This window comes from Cyanistes caeruleus, chromosome 2 (assembly GCF_971803275.1).
Source record: "Cyanistes caeruleus chromosome 2, bCyaCae1.hap1.1, whole genome shotgun sequence".
Classification (NCBI taxonomy): Eukaryota; Metazoa; Chordata; class Aves; order Passeriformes; family Paridae; genus Cyanistes; species Cyanistes caeruleus.
Window position 1 is genome coordinate 15,704,787 of NC_141702.1, and position 25,317 is coordinate 15,730,103.

General features: G+C 40.5%; 2 protein-coding genes and 2 long non-coding RNA genes across 11 annotated transcripts in view; 2 read left to right on the plus strand and 2 right to left on the minus strand.

Annotated features, from left to right (window-relative positions):
- ASAP2 (ArfGAP with SH3 domain, ankyrin repeat and PH domain 2) overlaps window positions 1-6,022 on the minus strand; it is an 86,475-nt gene extending 80,453 nt beyond the window's left edge. For 2 of the 5 annotated variants that reach the window (XM_086875897.1, XM_086875895.1), the window contains exon 1: window positions 5,451-6,022. In XM_086875897.1, the coding sequence (XP_086732023.1) occupies window positions 5,451-5,576 (126 nt within the window). In that variant the 5' untranslated portion in view covers window positions 5,577-6,022. Of the gene's footprint in view, window positions 1-4,927; window positions 5,261-5,450 lie in introns of those variants that run through there. The other 3 variants (XM_086875900.1, XM_086875899.1, XM_086875898.1) reach the window with 2 other exon arrangements.
- LOC111925936 (uncharacterized) overlaps window positions 5,221-25,317 on the plus strand; it is a 31,200-nt gene continuing 11,103 nt past the window's right edge. The window contains exon 1 of one of the 2 annotated variants that reach the window (XR_015282765.1): window positions 5,221-5,511. This is a non-coding gene — a long non-coding RNA (uncharacterized LOC111925936). Of the gene's footprint in view, window positions 5,512-17,816; window positions 18,017-25,317 lie in introns of those variants that run through there. The other variant, XR_002862587.2, reaches the window with a different exon arrangement.
- On the plus strand, window positions 5,662-15,203 carry LOC147654630 (uncharacterized). Its single transcript, XM_086875916.1, has 2 exons — window positions 5,662-6,372; window positions 11,177-15,203. Exons 1-2 carry the CDS (start codon window positions 6,005-6,007, stop codon window positions 11,304-11,306), a joined length of 498 nt encoding a protein of 165 aa, XP_086732042.1. The 5' UTR covers window positions 5,662-6,004; the 3' UTR covers window positions 11,307-15,203.
- LOC111925937 (uncharacterized) lies at window positions 18,149-23,917 on the minus strand. Of its 3 annotated transcripts, XR_015282767.1 has the most exons (5): window positions 23,762-23,917; window positions 23,103-23,179; window positions 22,509-22,662; window positions 22,262-22,389; window positions 18,882-21,713 (listed from the first exon to the last, which is right to left on the minus strand). It is a non-coding gene; the product is annotated as an uncharacterized LOC111925937 (long non-coding RNA). The 3 variants fall into 3 exon arrangements; XR_015282768.1 differs by lacking the exon at window positions 22,262-22,389 and having other exon boundaries at window positions 18,149-19,899; XR_015282766.1 differs by lacking the exon at window positions 22,262-22,389.

A 25,317-nucleotide genomic window follows, 5' to 3' on the forward strand; every position in this document is an offset into this window, starting at 1 on the left:
TTATGGAAAATTAAAAACACAAAACCCCCAATTAGTAAAATACTTCAGAAAGATTTATATCTTTCTTTATAAATCTCTATTTTTAATTCATCTTCCTAGGAAGAATGGGAGCATTTGGTAATGTGAAGTAGATTTATCACCATGTGCACTAAAGTAAAGTGCACAGAAATCTTTTTTTGTGGTTTGACATTGTTTTAACTGACTGCATGTTGACATTAAAGGCTTAAGGTTTAAACTACTTGAAAATATGCACAAAGTTCCAGCTGAAGACGTAGAGTTTAGCTGCTGTATTTCTGCAATTTTCATCCTCTATATTCCTCTCAAAAAGAAAACAATTCCCACACTCCTTTTGAAATCATCATGCCTTTTGTGTTATAATGGCTTTTCCAGAAACGTCTTTGGATGCTGATGACAGAGTATCATGATTCCAGAAAGGAAGCAGAAGTGCAAAAGTGTAACACAAAGTTTTAAACAACATGTATTTATGGAAGTGTATTTAGTAGTGAGATAAGAAAAATGTGCAAATATGTTCTACTAAAGAGCCTGCTATAGTGGGCATATTTTATTAAAAAGAAATATACAAGAAACTAGTAAATATCTCAAAATGCACTACAGTAAATGACACCTCCTACTGCTTCTCAAACTACACAAACACCCTCTTCATGTAACTTTGAAGCGCAAGGCACAATCAGCAACAATAGGAAAACAGAATCCAGTCCTATGAATGTAGCGAGCAAAAAGTAAATATCCAGGTACAGCCATGTATCCAGACGCACATTCCCCCACCCTACCAAGCTGTTATTACATCTCCCCCTTGTTAGCTTCACAGAACCAAAATGCAGAAGAGAATATATTACAGAAGTGTACCATACAAGAGGGGATGAAATTCAATAAACATCGATCCCTTACACCACTCCAAGCCAGTTGAAAACTGTGGATTGCCTTAGGTGGCAAGATGTTGCCATTTCTGATAGAAAATTGCATTAGAAATGACAGTGAGGAAGATAAGGATTTGATACAGAAATTACATGCTATATTTGTAAAAGTGGAAATTAAAAAAAAAAAAAATCCTTTTAAGTGTAAAATAACAGAATTATTGAGGTATGATCATCATGGAATGGGACCTACAAAACAAAGGCAAGTAGAGACCTGAAATTACAAGTTGTGCCTCTAACATGAATTCCTCAGCTTTTACTAAAATTCCTCGAGAGTGGTTTTTAAATCGACTGTAAGCAATTGACATTTATTTCTATCCAGAGAACTAAAACCATCCTTGGTACCACTATACTGTTTCTTTTGGTTGCACACTTTATATATTTCCACCATGTTTGTCCTCTCTACTTTTAGAACACATTTATTCCAGTGGCAAGTGCCACCATGCTGTGGAGGTGTTCCAATAACCTATTAAACTTCTCCCAATGTTTCCATACTCCTCCCTTCATAGGGAAATCTGCGCATGCGGCGAAGTTTAAGTAGGTGGGTAAATTTTGTCCCTCAATCCTGACTTAGATAGAAATGTCTCCAGCACAGGGACTGTCTGCTACTCTCTGTTTACATATTAGCCTGCAAAACTGTTCCCTGTCCTGCTTACTTGGTCCAGCACTGGACTCCAATAAACAGCCAGAACAGAAATACAGACTTCATTTCCACTCTTTACTGTAAAACTTAACCCATGTTTCAAAAAAAAAAAGTGGCACAATTAGATTCTAGTCATTCAATTACTTATTAAACTACTTTCTAAAAATCTTGAAAACAATCACAGTTGCTAGAACTATTTTGCAGGTTTCATTACAATTTAGGGACTTTTATTTAACTTAAAATTTAATTTAAAAGAGGGAAGCATGTGTTCTAAGTAACAGCAGTACTGAAATCAGATTAAGCATTCATAGTTTACGAATGGTCACCACAAATTTTTAGATCCTGTGACCTTTAATAGAAAAAGACAATTAAAAAGGCTGCAGCTGTCAAACCAGATTACTGATTTCAAGCAACCCCTCCCCCAGTCATGTGACCATGCTTTGCACTGTATCAATTAAAACTTATTTAATCTTAGTCACTATAATACATGTAAAGATTAAACAGTAACCTGTAAGGGCCTGTGATGTACTGCTCACTAATAATATTGTTTCAGAAGAAGCTAAATATTCCCAACATTTTTCTAAGCAATATCCTAATCTGAGAGCAATGCAGAAATTATGATTCCTTTTCCTTTGAAATCACTTTGTGTTCCACAAGCATGCCTTTCCTAATCCCTTTCCCACTACTGAGAGCAAAGAAACAGATTCAGCAAAGAATCAGTTGCTCTTTCTCCAAGTGTTTCAACAGGCACCAGCTCTCAAACTGCAATGCAGGTGTTTCTGGTGATCTCAAAAACCATGATCCATGGTCTGTAATCAGTGTATGTAACCACATAAAACAGTAAAACTGAAAGAATTTTTGACTGGTACTAAGAATTAACCGTATTGTGAAACTGACAGAGGTCAGTTAATCCAAGTTCAGATATAAGGCAATACCACTGCCCACAAAGATATACAGATAAATTATACACTTTTAATTGTCCAACATCTAATTGATTTCCTCACTTAACAAGCCTCTTCCACACCACCACAGAATGCTTCATTAACTAAACTTTTAAGACACTATTAGATACCTGCTACTTAACAAAGATAGAATTACAAAACTAGTAGTGAGCAATGTTAAGTGCAAAAGACATCCCAGTAGGATGTGAAAACATATCTGTGTTTTTGGACAGATATAACAGCTCAGGCTAACAAATCACAGCAGCCTCCCTCTCCTATGCTTCTGCACTGCCTCCCCTGCTCTGAAGTGAGCACCAGACTTGGGTGGCTGGAGCTGGCTTCATGCAGGCAGCTGAATACTCCATTCCAGAACCAGGTTTTCTGGGAGTAGCAATAAAGACACATCATCTAAGTATCAGTATTAACACTTAATTTTTTCACTTAATAAATGTATACAGTATCCTGGGAAGCAAAAATGTGTCTTCAGTTAATAAACTAGCTCTTACAGACACTTGCTCAAATCAATGCATACACAAAGTCAGCAGTCAGCCAGTTTCAACTTACCTATTAACTGCTTTAAAGCAACACATTCCCTCAATCATACACAGCCAGACTTCCTAGTTCCCAGAACTACACTGCCTGCTTCAAGAGAGCAGTGTGCTCTGAAAACCAAAGCTACCAGTGCAACTGGAAATGCACAGGTTCTTTGTATTCCCTGAATACAAAGATTTATATATATATATATATAAAGATATATAAAAATATCTAAATATTTTTAGATACATTTTTAAATAAGCTTTAGTTCATAACAAGCTGATGAACGACTTCTTGCCCAGCCTCCCAGAAAAAAAGGTGCTGAGCCCTGACTTCTCTATTACACAATTTATAGACAGCTTTTTATCCATGAATCACATATAACCTGAAAAACCAGGCACATCATGCTAAAGGACCTGTGTATTTCCAAACCAAAGAAGACTAAGCCTGAAAAAAAATTTCATCATTTTGAAACTATGAAAATGTATTTGTTGCTCTTGACATATCACAGAGAAAAAGATTCAGTAGTCATTTCCACATATGCTTTCAGACAGCAGCACAAACAGGCAGGAACTGCTGATACTTTGCCAGAAGTGCCAGATAGATCAATACTATTAACAACTACTGCCAGTCTCTGCAACCTATCACCTCCTGCCTTGCAAACTTTACTAGGCTCATTCTTTACCATCATTATTACTAAAGATAATTTTGTACTAAGCTAGCAGACAACTAATACAGAAATATGCAGATACAAAGAAAGATTTAATGTTCTGATTGAGTTCCATTAAAAACCAAACACCAGTCCACTAAATTCAACTTAGAGAAAAAACAAATTTTTTTCAGAACTGTAATAAAAATCTCTAAACCTCACAAAATTGCTTTTTACCCAAATGCTTATACCAACTTCGATCTTGTATTAATCAATTATCAAGCAGTTCTACCTTGAAATTAAAACTATTCATTACTACAAATATTCAGGAAGACGTTGTCTTTGTTACAGAATTGTTGATCTTAAGACTATCGGGTTAATAAAGCATAATTAAATCCAGGCATTTAAGTGCAAGCTTGCAGGGCAGAAAATTACCTCTGGAACAAGATTATTTTGAATTCAGCTCCTTGCTTTAGTGGTTTTGGGAACTGGCAAAACAGGAAAATCCTGAAAAGTGTGTTTAAACACCTAACCTGGGTTTTGTTCACTTAAGACACGTTAATAATCCATTGCTAGTGGCAGCTCTTTTGTAAGAAGGGACATCAACAATTGACAAGATTCTTTTTGCTGAAGAGGCTCTTTTTAAAATATATGCTTACTGCAAAACAAATCAACTAAACACACACTGTAAGAACTGATGTAACAGGTAGATGGAGCAAATTAATCTGCAGCACAAGTAAGAGTTCCCCCCTCCTACAAGTTACTTCAGAGAAGCTGCTAGAGTCAAGATACACAGACGCTTCTCATTTCATTGTGCGTGTATGACTGGGATGTGGAATGTGCTCTCACTGTGTTCAGACCTGTCCCAGATTTCCCTCTGATTTGAAACAGGAGGGAAAAGAGCCTCCCTCTCCCGAGTGCTGGCAGACATCCCCCGTGGGAGGAAGGGTGGGCTTTCAGCATCAGGTTCAACGGCACGTTCCGAGTATCTTTAAAGACCGAGAAACACCCGGCCCTTGGCGAGACAAAAGCGGCTCACGGCAGGCACCCGCAGCCCGGCTGTCCCGGAGGAGGCAGGGAAGAGTGAGCTCGGGATCCCGCACACCGAAGGGCGGGCACGGCCTGAGGGAGCGGATCCCCAGGGAAGGCTGCCTTAAACCGTATGGCCGGGGGAAGTGCGTTTAAATTTCTGTGTGCGGGAACTAGAAAGCGGATTAAATTCCACCTGTGCCCGGAGGCAGGCAGACACACACTCAGGGAAAGGACAAACAGGGAAAGCCGAACCCCACACGGCAGCTGGCGAGGCCAAGGCGGTTCAGGTGTCGCTGTGAAGGAAGAGGCTGACGGAGGAGACTGTAGAGTTCAAGCTCCCCCCCCATCCCCCAGTTACGAGGAGAGCGGGCGGAACCGCCCGGATCAGGGCTGGCTCCTCGGGCGTCAGGAGGAGCGAGAAGCGACGGCTCGGGCTCCCCCAGCTGAGGACAGCGGGCGACCCTGCCCCGCCGTGCGCTGAGGGGCGGGCGGAGCGTGAGCCCCGCGGGCCGGGGGAGCGGCGCCCCGGCCCTTCCCCCGCTCCTTTTCTTTCCCCTCTCCACTCGGGCGAGCCCCATTTCCTCCGAGCGGCAGCCGAGGGCGCTGCTCGGGGCCGGGCGGGAGAGGGAGCGGCAGGAGCCAGCGCCGGTAGCGCCTTGTTCTCTGCAGCCAGGCCAGAGAAGGCTGCGCGCCCCGCGCCCCCCGCCCGGACTCACCTCCTCGATGGCCGCCACCGTGTTCCTGCACTGGGCCATCCGGGTGGTGAAGTTGGAGGCGGTGGGTGACTTGTAATCCTCATTGGTCTCGGACACGAATTCCGACACGGAGATCTGGTCCGGCATGGCGGGGCGGGGATGAGCGAGGGGAGGGAGCGGGAAAGCAGGCGGCTCCAGGGGCAGGGAGGGGAGGGCGCAGGGGGGGCTCCCCCTCACATCGCTCGGCAACCGGCGGCGGCGGCAGCGCCCTCCTCGCAGCCCCGCCGTCTGGAGCGGTGTTGTTCCTCCGCCGCCACACAAGGAAATTCCCCGCACCCACACTCCTCCTCCTGCTCCTCCCGCGCGGTCACGCAGCACCGGGGGCCGGGCACACGCCCAGCCGCGGGAGCTGCCTCCACACCCCGCCCTCCCGCTCGCTTTCTCCCTCTCGCTTTCCTCCTCCTCCCTCGCTCCCTCTCACGCTGGCGGGGCGGGGGCGCGGCCGAGCGACCCCCCTGCAGCCCCCGGAGCGGACCTGCAGCCGCGCACTCGGCACCGGCGCCCGCCCCGAGAAGATGGCGGCCCCCTCCCTCTTTCCCTCCCTCAGTCTGTCCTCCCCGAGCCCCGAGGGGAGAGGAGGTGGCTGGCGCCGGCTGGGTAATCCCAGCGACAAGCAGGACGAATCCAGCCGTGTGGTTCGGATAGTGTTTAACAACAGAAACCCAAGGGCAGGGGAAGGTGAGGCGCAGTGCCTGCCTGCTGCGAGGGGGAGCAGGTTGAAGCCCACAGGACAGGTCTCTGCACTGTCCCCTCCGGCTCTGCCCGCAGGTGCAAGGACAGTTCCCTCACAGCTCGTAATTTATGTTTCAACAGTTGAATCTGTTTCACGAGTTCGTTGTCTAGTTCCGAGGGAGCTAAAGAGAAATGCTGTCGTTCTCAAGAGGTCCGTGCAAAAATACTTTTAGGCTAAGTAACGTTTAAATCTAGATTCTTAGACAGCTTTTGCTGTACTCAAGGAATAAGAGCTATCATAGGAGGTGCTTTGTTCTTCAGTATAAAGCCACAAGAATTACTCAAGGCAAAAAGGGTGAAACTCAGCCGGAGCTGTGGCTTTTGTGACTGACGCAGCAGAAGAGACACAGGCAAGATGTCACTGAACGAGCATGGTGCTGCTTGCATTGGGAATACGGGAATGCGATCCATGGCAGTGGTTTCTTTTGGCCTCAAAGCCCTTAGGACTTCGGGCTGATTCCTGCAGAAAGCTTCAGAAGTCTGTATTTTGGCCCAGAAACTCTCCTGTGGCTCTTTCACTCCCCTCTGGTGATACAGTTACTAGCTTTCTATAAGTGATTCTTTATTACTCTGTTTTAAAACTCTTCAGGGAATTCAGATAAGTAGGCAGGTACTCTTTTGCTGCCATTTGTAAAGTGTCCAAATAAATAACTGTAGGCCTGTCCAGATGTTACTGCCCTTTGCAATCCTTGCTAGATCCTTTAGCATAAATAATAAAGCTTGTCAACCATATTTATTTTACTGGTTGTAGTAAATCAAATGAATGAACAGGGACCATCTGCATGTTCTTTCCATTTTTTAACTCTTAATAGTCTTCCCATCCTAATAATTCCTTATTTTCTCCAATGAAAGTTACCACTGTTATTTTGCTTTTAACTTCTTTGCCACTCTCCTTGTTAATACTTATGCCTGATCTGTTACTATGGCATGTAAAAGTATACATTGTTCTGCTGCTAATGCATTAAATGTCTTGTCAATATTCGTACATTACATAATAAGTAAGTATAGCTGAGTACATTCATTCTTGCTAAAAGTGTGTGATCTTACATCTTCGTTTTTGCATCAGCTGATGGTGGTACCTTTAAAGCAACACTTGACATACTACTACCCAAACTTTATAAACACTAGCATTCTTAAATTGCCTACCATATCTTCCAGTGTGGCATATTTATTCTGGTATTTTGAAAGGGATGAAAAACTTGGAGTCTGAAAGGAAAACTCTACTGAACTTTGACTTTCTGCAGCAGCTCTTCCATCAGATATAGTGTAAATCTGCAACATATAACAAATCTGCAAATCATGCAGCCTCTAGTGGTTGCATCCACAGTTTTGATATTGGAGTATGTATAACTGAGATTGCGTCATGGTTCAACTCCAACCCAGTACAAAGCAACAAAGTACCACACAGACACTCACCACTGCTTCTCTGCCCAGTGGGGAGGAGAATCAAAACATTAAGAGCAAAACTTGTGGATTGAGCTATGAGCAGCTTAATAGTGGAAACACAAAAAAAATATAATAATAATAATGATTACAATAGTAATTTTATTGAGAATGAGAGAGAGAAAGGACTAAAGATAAATAAGCAAAACACAAGACAATGCTCACTAGCCGCTTACCAATGCCTGTCCCATCACTGAGCAGTGGTTGATATCCCCAGCCAACCCCAGCTGAACATAACATTCACTGGTTCAGAATATCCCTCTGAACTGGTCAGATCATCTGTCTCAGGTATGCACCCTCATGGCTTCTTGTGCACCTTCTTGCAGGCAGAACATGGGAAAATGGGAAGTCCTTGATTTAGAGTAAGCACTACTTAGTGCTAAATTGGTGTTATAATAATAAATTCCAAACACGGGATTGTGCTAGCTGTGAAGGAGATTACCCCAGCTGACAACAGGACAGACAGTACCATCACACAATGAGCTTTTGAATTCTACACATTTTATTTTGTACAGCAGGTTAGGTTAGATGATTGCACTGGTATCTGATCTTCTTTTATCTTTAACTTAAATGGATTCAAAAATTTACCATCCCAATGAAACTGCAAGGCCTTTCTGCTTGACAGACTGAATTTGCCTCAGCTCATCTCTTTATGAAGCTAAAGACTTGTGCTTGGGTAAACTTTCTAGAATTTGTTTAGGCTTGATATCAAGACTCAACAGTTCAGAGAATTCCCTGGTTCTGTTGTGTTTTAGGACATCAGTTAATTGCATCTACAGCTATTATTCCCATTTTTCAGTAGTTAAGGAACTATTTTGTACTTAGGCTTTTCTCCTTGTAAGCTTTCTTGTACACAGGCATGAAATAATTTCCCAGCTTATTTCTTGATAAACTAAACTGAAAACTCCCCTTTTATAAAGAGGGCAGAGTTAATTTGAACTGCTTTGCATTGGCCACAAACCCAGACTGAGTATCCAGGCGGTGACTGTGAGTCAGCTGACACACGGCAGCTCATTACTCTGCAGTAACACTTTTATTAGTGTGTGCAAGTCTTGTGTCTCTCACTGAAAGGCTGTTTCTTTAGCCCTTCCATCATTGTTATAGTTCTAACACCTCAATTAATTATTCTCCTGGTTCTCTACTCCTTCATTGTTATATTCAGGGGTATATATTATTAGACTTTTTGGTCCCAATACAACACTCAGGCTCATCTACCCCTACACTCTGGCCTTTAGGTATTTATGAGTGATAGTTAATTTCAACACCCCATTCTCTGAACCTGTGAATAAGTATTGAAGTGGAATAGCTTGATAATGAGACAGCTGTGAACAAAGCTTTTTTGTGCAGAATAGGGTACTACTATTTTGTCTCTAGGTTTTCCCTGCTTGCTTCCTCACCATGGCTCTTCCTGTTCTGGTTTTGGACCCTTCCTTTTTTTTTAAATTTCCTGGATACAGACAGACTGCAGCTCCATTAATCAGAATACTTAATTTGTATAAACATTTCTTCCAACGCTGACTTCACAACAGCATTAATGGTTACATCAGTCAGTGTTGTTAAAAACATGTCAGATCTTAAAAATAGTAAGACAGATCTAAAAATAACTGATTCTCTTATATTTTTGTTTATTTGTATGGTTGGTTTTGAGCCTTTAGAAATCTTATCTGTATGTCAAAATCTTTTTTTGCATCAGTGCTAGTAAGTGAGAACTCAAACTGAGGACCAGGTGCTATAGAAACAAAACAATAAGGCAGCCTCTGGAGATCCTGATGTCTAAAATTAGCTAGGAAAGGCAACTGAGTGAATATAAGGAAATACTGGATCATTATTGGTCTGTATTACAGTCTATGATCTTCACACACTGTTGCCCAAATGTTTCTTAAGTAGGATTCTCAAGAAGGATTATGTGATAGATTGGTGTATTTAAGGGGGAATTATTTCAAGAATAAGGGTCAGCATGAGAGAAAGTGCAAAAGACTTTGTGTCCTTGAAATTTAACATGTCAGAGTTGGAGGTAAACGTCATGGATCAGAGGCAAAATTAATGTCTCTTTAATGGGAGGCCATGCTAAAGGACTTGTGAGATTAGCAGGGAAAGAACATGATGATCTGGTTAGAATATGATGACCCTTCATGCAGCTGCCTAGGATAGGACCCAAAACGTGTAAGGTTGTTTTTTTTAACCCACAGCAGTCATGTCATTATTGCCTTGCACTGACCAGCTCCATGACATATTGTTTCTATTTGCTCTGTCTTTATTTTATGTCAATGGTTTTTCACAGAATTTCTTTCTTTGGTAGCTTTAGATAGTTTGAGGAAATATTTTTTCTTGACCTTCTTTGTGTGTACTCAGTACTTACAATGATTCTGAGGTGTATTTGTCAATTTTATTAAGGGTGTTTTGAGGGAACACAACAAGAAAATCTCATAGAAATATCATTAGCGTCATCTCTTATCTTTGAACTTTAAAAATAAGCATGCAAATAAATGTAGTCTGGCAGCTGCTAATTACTGGATGACAATTTTCAGGCAGGTGGATGTTAAACTCAGGAAATTTCTATAGTACATATAATTCATAGCAGATAAGTAGAATACTTTGTTGTGAGCCTTATTAGTGGTTCTGTCATTTTATCCCAATTCTTACATTCATTCCATGAAGTATCAATCCCTGGTGTAGACTGTTCAGAGAAACACTTTCAAAAGAGCTTCCACTTTTGAAAATTTGTTACCACAGTTTTGGAGAAAGGCTTCTCATGATTTCTAAATGTACTAATCCCCAAAAGAACAGATATCTGGTTATTTTTAAATCTCTCCTATGATTTAGGAGGTTTAACTCACGTTTTAATGACGCCAATTACAACACGTAGCAGCTTTATAATAGCAAGTGTGTCTGCTCTTTTAGAATTAACTTGAAAATAATTCCTATTTGAACGTTTATTTGTTCTCATAGATCTTTCCAGAGATTTATTTATACAAATAAGTGCAAATTCTGAAAATTTAAAAACTTAATTCAGAAAAGTATATTTTTTCAGGTCCTTTTGCATTTAGAGGTGCCTACTTAAAAATCTGTTTCAAGCACATGTGATTGTATGCTTTTCCCACCCTTACTAAAACATGTACCTTTGCATTGCTCTCAGACTTTTGTGGAGAATTTTAAAACATTTATTTTGACTAGTATTAATAGTAACAACATCACCTGTAACTGAAATAGTAGTGTGTAGACAAAAGCAAGAAGGAAAACGTGGAGAAGAGTGTTGGCATTTTTTCCATTTCCCTCAAAACTCCCCAAAGATATTATTTAAACCAGCAATGGGAAAGCTTGCTACTCCAGGGGTGAAACTGGACACGACTGAGTCTGTAACATCTTTTAGTGTAATCAGAATTTTGCTTACTGAGATTTGGTGGAGCTACACTATATGTTTTAATTTAAATTCAATATTAACATCTTAGGGCCACAGTATTTGTAAGGTATGCCCTGGATGAACGTGTGCACTGCTGTGTGTTGTCTTTCAGGATGCCCTCCAGTGCCACTGCTCTCACGGAGCCTTGGGCTGCGCTGTATTGTGCAGATCAAACCTCAGACCCCTGGGCCATCTCAGGAACACACGTCAGATGGGAAGCCCTCAGGGATACCAACTGCTGAAGTTACCTTCCTACAGTCCCAGAGAGATTCTTCTAACATTCATCTGCAAAGCTTGTGTTTCCCCTGGCTGGGCTGCTCCCTCACCCTGTGTCGCCATCTCTAACCGCCACATCCATTCAGTCTCTGCACCGGGCCATAAAGCAGCCTGCTGACACAAAGGGAGGAGAGTAACATCTGCAGAGGGAAACTCAGCCTTTCTAGTACCCAGGCAGTTGTAAATACCTCTGCAGTTGCAATATCTGAGCGAACAAGCACATCCTGAAGGGTCACTTCTCAAGCCTCAGGTCATGCTGAACCACATCCTTCCTGTCAGCAGCTCAGCTGTGTCTAAAGACTACACAATGGAGGTACCCTTACACAGACGTGGCTTTTTCATCTTATTCTGATCCTATGGCTCCAGATCACCAATGAAAATAGGCAAGGTCAGCAGTCTGTGGGCCCCCTTTTGCACTCACCAGACCATAATCAATACACTGCTCTGTTGTGTCAGATCTCTGACATATAGCTTGAGATAAGGTGATTTCTCTTTCGAGAAATTAAAGAATTACAATTCAATACCAGATCAGCAAAATTTCTGGTGACAGCACATACATGGAAGGCAACTGAATGGTGTTTAGGAATGAAGAGACATTAGTTCCCATGGGCACAATATGAAAAGATGAGGAATATTCTCAGATTCAAGAATTTTTAGACAGAAAAAAAGCCTGTATTTTTGTTAAACACAAAGCACCTTTATTCCTCTCATAAATTTTCTGTAAAGGACAGATTCCTGAAACTAAGTTCAGGAGAGAGCAGTCCTCTGTTGCCCTACGGAGGCACAGAGGAATTTAGAAAATTGAAATTGGTCTGTCTTCAAAAAGCTACTTAGAATACTACAAAACTCTAAGAAATTAAATTCAGTAGACAAAGACTGTCCAAAAAAGAGAACTGAGACTGAAGTTCACCTGGCTTTGACATGGAAAACAAGCATAGAAATTCAAAGTTTCCCTGTTGTTATAAGGCATGACCCAAAACAAAGTAGAATTTAAAAAAAAGAGTATAACTCAGGTTTGTTTCCCAGAGTCAGGCTTGCAATCAAGAGTGTAGCGTATGAGATCAAACACTTCATGAATGTCAGATAAATAAAATATGATGACCTTTAAAGTGGAGAATACACTTAGAAACAAAAATATGTCTACTAGCCTGGCATCTTCTATCCTTGTATGGTAAAGTCCTCACTTATTCAAACATATGCAAGACCAACTGCCTTGAATGGGAATATCTTGCAGTGATGAACTTTAAGCAACATGCTGTAGTAGAAGGTGTCCCTGCCCTTGTCAGGGGCATTGGAATTGGATAATCTTTAAGGTTTTCTCCAGCCCAAACCTATTCTATGACTGTATGAACTAGCTGCCTTGGATGCCTTTCAGGGGCTATCCTTTGCTACATTTTTTGCTTGCCTGCATCCGATGATCTAGAATCCATAGAAATGTTAGGAAATTAATTTACTTGCTGGGAGAACTTCTTGGTGATAGGGGACATGGCAGGTCCTAGGCAGTACAGAAAGTAACTCTACAGAGTAGTGGTTCTGCTCTTGAATTTTGTCTGAACAAAATCATAGTCCAGAGGTGTTCTTAGCTACTGACACTTGTACTACACTTGTACTTAGCTATTTGGCATTACGAGCTTACAATAGGCCTGCATCCTCCTGGGGGAACTTCTCACAGCTGCTCTGAGTGGTAGGGAAATACTCTACAGTGTCCGTACAGCTTGGGCCAACCCCTGCCTAGGGAGGCTCAGGCAGAAGGATTCAGTGGAGGAGTTATACCAAGAAGACATAGTTTGAATAGCATGGCACCATGACTATATGGATAGACTAGGATAGACTGTTTTAGCTGGAAGAGACCGAGGGTGACCATCTCTCTGCCTGCCTGTCTGCCAGGGCTGACCGACATTAAATGTTGTTAAGGGTGCTGTCCAAATGCCTCTTAAACACTGACAGGCTCAGGGCACTGATTATCTCTCAAGGAAGCCTGTTCCAGTGTTTGACCACCCTCAGAGTAAAGAAATGCTTCACAATGTCTTGTTTGAACCTCCCCTGGTGCAGCTTGGAACCATTCCTGTATGTCCAGTCACTGCATTGCAGGGAGAAGAGCTCATCACCTCCCTCTCTCCCCATGTCCACTCCTCAGGAAGATTTAAGGAGCAATGGATTCACCCCTCAGCTGCCTTTGCTCCAAACTAGACAAAGCCAGTGTTCCCATCCACTCCGTGTAGGACATGCCTTCTAGCACTTTCACCAGCCTTGGAGTCTCACTTTGCTAATTTTGGCTGCTTCAGTCACAATGACTCTGCACTTTTTAGGTTTGAATTTAGTATTTTGTGTGTTTTAAGCACATCATTTTATTTCCTGTGCTGTCATCTAAAAATAACTGTGCAGTCTGCTCTCATCACACTTACCATAGTACCACAGACTTAACTGCTTGCACCTTACCTGTCTATGCACAACCTGAGTCATTGCCCTCCAAGATTAGTAGCTATCCATTTTAAAATGCAGCCCTGAGTATGGAATTGCTACCAGGCACTCTCCAGGGGAGATCTAGCAGCATTCCTGCAGTTGCAAGACAATGGATGTAGGGACTATCCTTAGATAATATTGGTTCAGCGTTAAGCTAGACTTAATATGACAATGGAGTTTCCTAGAGTACAATTATAATGTTTTGAAGTACATTATAAAAGTATGTGGGAAATGGTGAACAGGTGAAAAAGCAAAGCATGTTGATTTAAATAATCTCTGAGGCTGTTTCAAGAACAGCACATGCACTTAGGAAGCAGAAAGATGTGCATGTCAGAAATGAATAGATTAGCTAGCAGCTAAAGGCTTGTAGACTTCAGAGAGAAAATGGAATGAACTAAACATAAACCAATACAGCAAGATGTGTATTCATTTTCCAGTCTGCCTTATTACTTATTAAATGTAGTTTAAGGAAACAAAATTATTTCATTAAACAGGGAAAATTTGGATAACTAGCTAACCAACTTTAACTCTTTGAAGACAACTTATTATAATGGTAGTAACAAATCCACCACAGGCAAAACATTCTAGCTTTGAACTTAATCAGTGCAATCATTATTTTGTCACTAAAGAGAAGACCAAAAAAATAAAATGTTTATTTATGAGGCATTTATTGTGGACAGAGAATTAAACCATAAGCATGAATTGTATATAAAGCATTTGTGATAGATGGAAATAACACAAAAAACTCTGAAAAAATACAGATTTGTCTGAAGCACTGCATTATACACACTGTTAAGGTTTGCTAAGTAACAGACAATCTGAATGAGGCTCACAAGGTCTTCAATATGTACGAAAACCCAGAGTGTTGTAACAAAGACCCTCTTTCATTGGTGTTATCAGCAGCTGATCCCTACTGAGCTTTGTGGGATTAGTGGCAGACAGTGACGAACTTCAGTAGAAATGTACAGACTTTTGGATGCCACAAAGCTCAGTCCTTTTACATCAGCTTAATTTGTGTTTGAACTGAGTTACACTCACTCTCTTAAGGTATCTGACAGTCTTTCTTTTGGTGTCACTATCTAATGCATAAAAGATAGTGAAAAGTAGTAATGAGCACACAGTTCTCAGTAGCTAAAAGAATGTGTCATCAGTACCCAAAGGAAAAAGAGAAAACAATCCATTGTTAAAGTCCAGATGGGATTAAAAAAGTACATAATCATAATGTGCATTAAAATAACAACAAAAATATTACTCAAAAAAATATTACCTCAAAAATTCATTTAAATAATCCATCCAGAAAATACTAGCACTTAGAACACAAGGAAATGTAATAAATACCCTGTGCTGCAAGTAATTAACTTTTCATGCCTCAGCACAAAAGGCTCTGAGCATATTATCAATGAAGTGAAACAAATCATATGCCAGCATGTTGCTTGGTGTGTAGGAGATGATTAAAAATAATTTTTTTAATCCTTCATTCATGCTAACATAAACATTTACAATATTGTTTGAAGGAAACAAAAAAATAAGCAGCAATAACTAACTTGCTGTTAAGAATTCAAATGCAGTAGCGCTTGGATGCAGCGCGGTTGCTTACTGTGATGCATGTAAGGAGCCTTAAGGCAGCCCCTTAATTACTCTGCATTTGCATCCCGAGTAGCAGCTCATGAAGGAAATCTGGCTGCACAGAACTAGACTGTCCATATGGGTCAAAGTAAGCTGAGATGAGGATTTGCTTCACAATTGCTGCGTGCATGAATGGTGAGTGAAGGAAAATGTCTTCACCAGGCTGAGAGCTGATGCAATCCACTCCCTCCTGTGGTTTCTGAGCACCTCTGAAGTGGGGCTACTCTGGTGTAAACTGCAAGCAACCTAATTTGATATTTATGGTTTTGCAACCTAATTTTGTCCTGTAGGAGAATAATAGATCTGCAAAAACTTATAAAGAATTCCAGTATATGCTTCAAAGCACATATGCTATTTTGAAGGCAGCTGAGACTTTTTCTGATGCATTTTAAGTGTTAGAAAACTTGTTGACTAAGTACTACATTGTTTCATCTCTAACCACGGAAAAGAATTAGTGCAGTAATTGCAAAGCAATTTATGAGAGTCAGTCAAGAGGTTTAATATAGCATTCCAAGGAAATCACATGATTTCCATTCACATATTTTCATTATCTTTACACTTACAGACAACACAGCACTCTGTTTTCAAAGCTATTGTCTTGTGATAATGCTCATAAGAGAACCAGTTGGTTTTGGCCAAAGGTGGAGATTTGGTTCATGATACTTATCTTTCCGGAAAAAAAAAATAAAATAAAAAAGAAGAAAGAAGAAAATTGAGGAAGTTCTCTAATGCAGGATGTCTGATTATTTGCCCAGATTGATCTGTGATCCTTATGGCTTGAGTTGCTCTGTTTTTAATATTTCCACATATACAACTGCAAAATCAGAACAGTGTAGGTACACTCTACCAATGAAAATTCTTAGTTTCCTGCACTTAAACAAAAAATAGTCTAGATGCTGGCAGCTCCTTTTAAAAAAATTAAAATGTAGGAAAGGTATAAACATAGCTGCAAAGAGATTTTCAGCTTCTATAAATGTACTAAAAGAAAAAAGGGGAAAAAAGAGGAAAATAAAACTAAAAATTGGGAAATAAAAATACGTAGCCCTTATTTTTAAGACTGTTATACAGGAAAACTTATGGAAACCTAGAAAGTGGAGTTAATTTTCACATACATTTATAATGAAATATAAAGTGCTTGTATGTTAAATATGTATCATACTCATGGAGTCTTTATAAATGTGTAAGAGAGAGATTTATTATTTATATTGCTCCAGGAGTGTACTTGGTTCTTTTCAGTAAAAAGCAGGAGGATGTGTCTCCTTCCTCAAAGAATATAAAATGTGTCTTAAGCAAATATATTGGATTCTGTACCTTTAAATTTAAAACAAGCTATGGGGATGAGATGGTGTGCAAAATGAAATGTAGCCATAATTGTTAAGGTTTGTGACATACTGTGTGTGGCTCAAGCTGTTATATTTATTCCTATATGCATTCAATTAAAGAACCCATCTTCAATGATGTAGTCTAGCACACTCCTGGGAACTAATCCAATGTCTTTAGCTATCTGTTTTACATGAAACCAATTATTGTAATATCTCTAATGTCTAAGTGGTATTGTCCTGAGTGCTATTTACAGCATGGTCCAAAGTATTTATTTCAATGAGATTATTTATCTACTCTACAAATTTATTATGCTCTCAAGAATATCCATGGAGTCACATTAGCATTTTTGTATTCCACAGCCAAATGTTCAAGCAAAATGTAATATGAGATAAATAATCAGCTGACTAAATTTAGTGCTTTCCACTTCTGTTTACATAAAATGACCTCTGGCTGGTGCTTGACCTCTCTGTAGCCTCATTTGGAGTTCTCTGCAACAGCCTATATCCATTATGTGTTTTAATGCTCTGTTTTTTTCTCATGCTGTGTGATGCTAGCTCAGCTCTGCTATTGACTGCAAGCACTGCCTGGAAAACTCTGGAAAAGGTAATTAAAGCAGTGTTATAGGAGTGTTTTTGCAGGAGAAAAGTTCTGTCTTTAGCTACCACAAATTATCATTGTTTTACAGCAATAATAAAATGTACCCACAGGCACTGAGGTCTCAGTGGGGCCACTGTTTGACCACATGTCTGAGCTAGTGCATTTCTGCTTTGTGCAATTCTGCCTTTCCAGAAGTACAAGGGGGATAATTATCTAGTCCAAAAGAGTGTTTAGGCTTTGTGCATTAACATAATGCCTGTTTGTTGCAAAACAGTGTGGTGTTTTCATACACTATTGTTAGCAGGTTCTGACTATTTGCATGACAAGTGCTAGGGTTTGTGGAAAACTGCAAACAACTGTGAGGCAGTTACACATCATTATGACTTCTGTCGCCATTGTCATAGTTTGTTACTGGTAGCTGACTTTGACTTGCTGGCATTGTATAACATGTGCTGTATGAGTTCTTCAGTGACCTTGTATAGTCCTACATTGAACTCATTTTATTACAAAGTTTTCATTTATGCCAAGGTTTCATAAAACTTAGCAACAGAATAAGTGGAAAACTTAGATTTGGTGATGCTTTGGACTCCCTTTATTAAAGGAAAATAGCTAGAATGTAATGGAGTGACAAAACCCAGTACTTGCATCTGAAGCACAGGAAAGGGAGGTATGCAATCATTCACTGGCAAGGTGCAGTGGGGTGACCTGCTTTTCATTTGAGTGAATTTACTGTATGTCTCACGAGGAACTTGCCAACAAAGCTTTAAGCAAAGATGATGTTTTAGGGTCTGTCTTGTTAAGGAGGTCCCAGGATGATTTGAAACTTTTCAGATCAGTTAAGTACATAAGCAAAGTCTGTAGTTTCAAAGGAAGAACATGAACTTGCTGGTATGACTGGGGAGGCAGCAGTAAATCTGCAGTGACAGAGGGATGCCTGCATGAGTAGCATGGTAAAGGTACCAGAGTAAGACTAAATATCTCTCTGGAAGCTCATCTATTCTGCTCAGTAGATAACAAAAAAATTCTTCTCTCTTTTGAATGCGAAGGACATATTAATTTTTTTTCCATCTCAAAAATCCCGAGATGTCTCTCCTTTCTGAGGAGTTTTCTGATGGAAAAGCATGCAGTTATTCTTTCTTCCACTAGCACTGGTTATCTATTGAATCTGCAAACCAGAAATGAGCCTGAAGCTGAATTAGGCCTATGGACTCAGTATCAATGGGAAATACACTTCTATTGTTTCTTTATGTCATATGCTTATCAAAATTGCTAACACATCAAGTGTATTTTGATATGCAGCATGTAATAGAAACAATAAAGCCTTTGACTTTCACTTCATGCAGGACTGTGTAGAAACATAGCCAAACTGTAGATCTGTTTGCTTTCATTTTCCTGGTTTCTGTGAGGTAAATTCTTAAGCGTTAGCCTGCATTAACAACTTATTAGATTAAGCTTCCTCATGCTTGGTGATGGTGATTTTCAGCTGAAACTATAGGAAACATGCATTTCTAGCAAACATTATACTATGGCAGTTTTTAACAGAAAGGAAATGATTATTTATTGAATATTGCTGGAGGGGCTAAAATAGCATAAATAAACAGAAGGGAAGACAAAGGCCAAGGGAAGTACAGTCTACAAAGCTAATTTAGGCATATTTGAAACCTCTGCAAAATTCACATGAAAAATAGGTTTGCTTTATGATATTCTTCTCCACTTGGCCCGAATTCCTATATTGTGGTAAAAAAATCAGGATTTATCAGGACATTCATCAAGAATGAGTATACTGTTATGTATAGAATTCCTCATTTAAAATTAAGAAGTTACAAAACACTTCCATGGAAAAAAAAGCAGCTGAAGCACCAGCTGCCTTCATCAAAAAGAAAGCATGTATATATACAAAGGAATTTGTTGGGTATTCTTTTGTTAGTTTTGATTTGTCTTTACAAAAGGAGGCAGAAATATCACTTAGATAAAGAAATAAATAAATATGGGATAGGGCACACCCACAGAAGTCTGGTACTGGCGATCCGAGAAAAAACTGAGAAGGAAGAAGAGATTTTTAATCAGGTTTTCAATGAGAAAGTTTTGAGAATGGGAGCTATAGAATTATACACTATTAATTTGATTTTGTGTTTAGGAAAGAGAATCTGTTTGGAAATAAAGGGAAGAATACAGCAATTCAAATCAGCTCCCACTTCTCTCTAGCACAGCTCCCCTAGAGCCCAGTAAACTGGTCAATCTTTTGAGTCACAAGGTGGTAAGAGTGTGTGTCTGGAAGCAGTGGATAGGAAATCTTAATAGGATCCAGAATAAATGTGCAGCTTAATGTGTAAATAAATGTGTACCAGGCTATCTGCTTTTCTAGGATTCATTTTACCACCAGAAAATCTGGAATCAGATTATCACAACTTGTATTCTACATTGTAATTCAGCACTGGAGTGTAAGCAATAGCAAAGCACAAAATGACATTTCAGCCTGTCCTTTGGGATGCAACAGCACTGCTTCCAGGCTTCCTCTCCTTGTAGCACTGCATGAGCACACCTAGGCAGCTGAAATGACACAAACAGTGAGATTCAGGTACACAAATGCATCAGTAAAAGGACAAGCTAGCTGCTAAAGGACAGTAAAAAGTGGAAAAGCTCAGCAAAATTACTATTTTCATAGAGGAATTTAACTGAGGAGTAAAAATTGTTGAAAGAGTTCCTGTGCTGATCCCCTGTTTCACTGTTATCATTACTTTCAAATCAGATCCTGCAGGTAGACAAAATAATTACTACAACTATTCTGGTTTTATCTTAAAAGACAGGAGGTGATTCCAGAAGCATTTTCCCTGTGTGTACTTGTTAGTGCAACACACTGAAGGACTCAAGGAGAACTGGATAAAGAACTTAACGTCATTTAGCAGTCCTAAATCCACAGAATAGTGCTCAAATAGGTGGCAACATATTATATACAAAAGTACAATTTATTAAAAACTTCTGATTTGGTAAATATTTTTTTTTAGTTAAATTAATTCAAGCAAATTATAATGAAGGTAATTAAAAGAGGAATTGAATAATAACTTAAAGATTGAAGAGGAATGGTGCTGGGAGTATGGACTGCAGAGTTATCTGAGCCTTTGATTTCTGAGAAAGAAATCCTTTCAGTGTGCTAAGAGGGGAATCTGGTTACAGCAATATTCTTAACCAAATTCCTGTAATTCTTTCATATCTAATGAATCTCTTCACTGATTTGTCTGCTCTAGGATGCAAATGGAATGATGTGTATTAATTATAAAATCATAAAAATTTAGTCAGAGGTGGCACAGGTCATCAATTCATCCCAAGATTGTACCACTAGCTTCCTCAAAGGCCTTGTCTTACCAGATCCTAAAAACTTTGTAATTGCTGCAAACATGCAAACAGTGTAATTCCACTGCTTTGCTCCTCTCCACTAAAAAAGTTCTGAAGACTATTATGAGTCCTCCCTTTATTTTTCCTCTGCAGGATAAGTATGCCTTACTCTTCAATTCCTTCCTTGTATTTCCAGACCTCCAATTGCTTTTATTGTTCCCTCATGGTTTCTGTCCAGGTAATCATATCTTCTGTGCTTTTGTTGGAGAGGGAGCAGGTGATGGAGTGATAGTGCCAGTGGCCAAGGGATCTCTGCCCTTTGTGCCACTGCTCTCCTGCATCTTCCTCCACCATCACACCATGGCATTTGTGCCCTATTGTTGTTATATTTCCCCAGGACAACAAGATTCCTTCTAGCACTGAAAAATCCTTTTGACTGAGGAACAGTGGACTGTAAGAGTCACTCGATGGGATGGACACAGGACACATGATGGCATTCCAACCTTTCCAGTTCTCCACAGTCCCTCTGTCTTTCAGAACTGCCATTGTCTTTGTGTAGCTCAGCCTTTGTTACATTTTAACAAATTCTGTTACACTTTAACAGCTCTGGATTGTCTGCACTTTTGCCAAGCAGAAAAATTGCAAGAGTAATTTGGAGGATTATTAACACGGTGTTGGGAACAATCAATGAACCTGCAGCCTGGTGGATGTAGGCCTTGCCAGCCCTATGCCAGGTCTGGTGGTGGCTGGGGGTCCAGGTGGGTGCAGGAATAACACCTCAAAAAAAGACTAGGAGCAAAATTTGCAGAACACAATTGCTTACTGCTTTCAGTCCAGCACATGCATAATTTCACAGCACAGCAAGCAGTGGTCAGGGATTGTGCACAGCACAGTGGGTCAGGGCATTCTCCACAGTTTGCCCCTCCCATTTGTCCCGGGTGACTGAACAAGCTGTGGCAGGCACAGGTGGTGACCGGGGCTCCGTTTGGGCTTCTTGCTCTCTGTCTGGAGCCATCTGCTGCTCTCTGCTCCTGCAAATGCAAAGGATCCTGCATGCAGGAGACAGCAGAGAAGCAGAATCCTTTTGAAGTGAGTCTGAAATTTTTCTTCCCTTTAAGTTTTATTCCTCTGGCCTTGAGGTGATTGAGCACATTTTCTAAAGTCACCTATGGATGCTCCTCCCACAGGTATGAGAAACCTTTTTTCTCATGGGATGATTACAGCTGGGGAGTCTATTCACATAGCTACAGTGACTTCCTAAGGTATTAGCTGAGGCCTCTCTCTGTTTACAGTGCTATGGCACCTGGTGCTGATCACATCCAAGCTGCTGAGTTCCTGCTGCCCCACTCAGCCCCAGACACATTCCCATCCCTCACATTGCACAAGCTCATAGGATTATGTGGTGAGCTGACTCTGAGAGCTGCTCTGACAAAAAAATAATCACTTTCTTTGCCGAGCCAGCTGTCAGGCCTCTGAACTGTCTCAGCATGTGGTTGAATTAGAAGCAGTGGTAGCAAAAATAAAAGGATGTAAATGTAGCTGGGAAGTCCTGCAGATGGCAGAACTACAGATTTAGTACCACTGATGGCCATGCAATTGCACGGTCCCTTTGTGATGTGCGTGATGAGCTTTGAACGGGTCCATTCCTCTCCACACAGCTCTCTGACCACTGCCAGGTAGATATCCAGTCTTCTGCTGCTGCTTAAGCTAGAGGTGAAAATGGCATGTTGCTCATGTAGTAATAGGTTGCAAATTATTATGATAAATGTTATCTGCTACTAAGTGAGGTGGTAAAGGGGGGTGATTGAGCAATGCACAAATCTTACATGACTGTGGAAATGTAGCCTAAATATTCAGGTTTCCATCACTTGCTCAGAATTCCTTCTAATGTCTTCTGAATTTTTTCTTATGAGTCCAAGCCATTTTGAATTCTGATCCTGTCAGCCAATATCCTTCCAGTCTTCTGCAGTTTTATGTTGTCTGTAAATTTAATAGAAATGTTGCCTAGTCCATCATCCAGGTTACAAATGAAACTTTGAATGAAACTGGACCTGGGCCAGATTTCTGTAGCCCCAAGCTTGATAGAAATAGGCTTCTTGATCAATCCCTAAATTTAAACAGTGGGTCTATTAATAACTAGTCTTAGCACATTGGTGTCCAATTAGATTTTGTACCTACCTTCCATTACTTTCAACTAAATGTCTTCTGAAAGTCATCCCTTCCAACTGCATCTCACCCTCACTGTATTAATGGATTCTCATATACCAAGATGATAAGCATTTTCAGGGACAGTTTATTTGACCTCTAAAGGCAGCTTATTTCTACACTTAAGGCTACCTGAATACATAGTAGCTAATCTTCCCACAATGGTAGGAAATTAATATGGTGATTTCACAACAGAGTGACAATAAATAAATTACCTGTCACTGGTCTGCAATTCCTGTGAGCATTTGCAGAGTTTGGAAGTCAGCATCTTCCTCATCCCTTTCTTTCATGCCTGTGAATGAAAATATCTGCTGACTTTTTTTCATAGAAAAGCAAAAGAAGCAGAGCCTCATTAGTGGTGACTGTTCTCCATAGTTTTGCAGCCAGCAAGGCTGTTTATGTTTTACTTTGTGGAAGAAAGCATGTGGCATCCCCATAGCAGGAGAGCACACACATTGTTTAAAACAGTAGCTCCTTCCACAGTTTGATAACCAGTTGAGGTTGCAAACCTAGCTGCTCCCACAATAAGCCTTTATATGGTCATGCTATGATACAGCATCTTCAGCATTGTTCTTTGAAATACTCTGTTGTTCTTTTATCTCACAGTTTTATAGTTCCTACTTTCTGCAGATGATTGATACTAAAGAGAAGGAGCTGGCAGGTAATCCCTGCCTCATGTGTACTGTCTGTTTAGACATTACTTTCATTGGTAAACAGAAAGCCAAGGAAAAAGGTGCATGGAAGTGGAACTATTGAAATAATGTCAATTAATAACAGCTAATGGAAGAGAAAAGGCCACTCAGTCTTTCCTTCCACAGTATTCTGAGAAAAGCTTAACTGCAGGCTCAAGACCAATTCAATGCCATACACAAACCAGTTGCTGTTGCAGTCCACAACCTCAGGATCTTGTCCAGGGAAGCTGCAGGGTTCTGGGGACCAGCGTGGAACACCAAAGAGATGGGCTTCCAGTTCATGAAACCATTTATTCAGCATGGGAACAAACTCAGGTCCAGAACAGAGAGCTCCGAACAGAGCCCGAGCAGGGGTTTTTGAGGGACAGAACCCCCGAGGGTCTCCACCATTGAGGGTGGAGTTCAGGGTCAGGGACCAGTAGAAACACAGCAAGTGAGAACCCCCCAGGGACTCAAACCCAATCAGAACTCCTGGGCCGCCCTTCACAAGGGGTTTGGGGTGGGAAAAGGTAACTCTTTGTCTCTCCCGAGGCCTGTCGCAACTAGTTGCCATCTCTGCTTTTGCCCAGTGGCCAGTGCTTGCAGTATGCTGTGTCTAGAGGCAGAGCAGGCTTTGCTTAGTGAGAAGGTATTATATGAAGTATGCACATGTATGTTGCCAACCTTGAAGGCACAAAATCTCCTATACACATAAACAGAAAAGCATCTGAGTATAAAATACTTAATTTAGGTTTGCTGTCACTGGATAGCATTTTTATGGTGATACTAGTTCACTGTGATGATGGTATTAAGCTCAGAGAAGTTATTTTCTCTCTTATACAAGAGAAATTGTAGAAATCACCAGATTTTTTCCCTTTCTAACAAAATTATTTTGTTGGTGGTGATAAAGAAGTCTCTGTAGTAAGATGGACAGAATTATGTCACAGCAACATGCTGTCAGTCTCTGAGTCTGCCAGATATCTCAGTTTTGACCTTTACTGTCTGCAGTACTGGAGTTAACTATGACTGGACAGTTCTTACCACTTTTAGTCTTCACAGCAATCTCTTAGCCAAACTGCTTTCTAATGATAACGTAGCGTGTGTTCATAACTTCTGTATTTTTTGAAGACTGTGTGGCACCATTGTAACAGACCACGCTAATGACCTTCAAATTGTGTTACACTTAGATGTTACAACTGGTAATCACTTAGCACAGTGATACTATGTCAGTATGGTACAGGGGACATGAACCCCCTTTGCCTTGCACCTTGCTAAGTAACACATATTGCTATAAAATCAAAGTAAATATGATACAACTCTGATATTTTTGATAGTCAATTTCTGGGATATAAATTAGTACCTCACCAGGAAGAGCTGCAAAACATCTTCGGGCAGAAAGGCTTTAAGGCTTGATCTTCCCTTGTGACAGAAAGTCCACAGGGTGTGATACTGCATGCCTAATCGTGATTTAGAATTTTGGAAACTGCCAGAGAACTTCCAGAAAGATGTTGATACTACCCCACTATTTGGAAGTAGTAGGAAAAAATAACAGGAAAGCTCCAGTCACCAACAGAAGACCACTGTCTTGAAACAGGGAAATTTAATCTGACAGCTCCAAATAGGAACAGACTCTCAGAAAAACGTTCAGGATCTCTTTAAGCGGATGTCTCCTGGAGAAGCATTAGGTTATTGTTCCCTGCAAGCAAGAAAAAGTTCAGTCACAGTGAGGGCTGTGTGGGAGGTCCTTTACAATATGCCT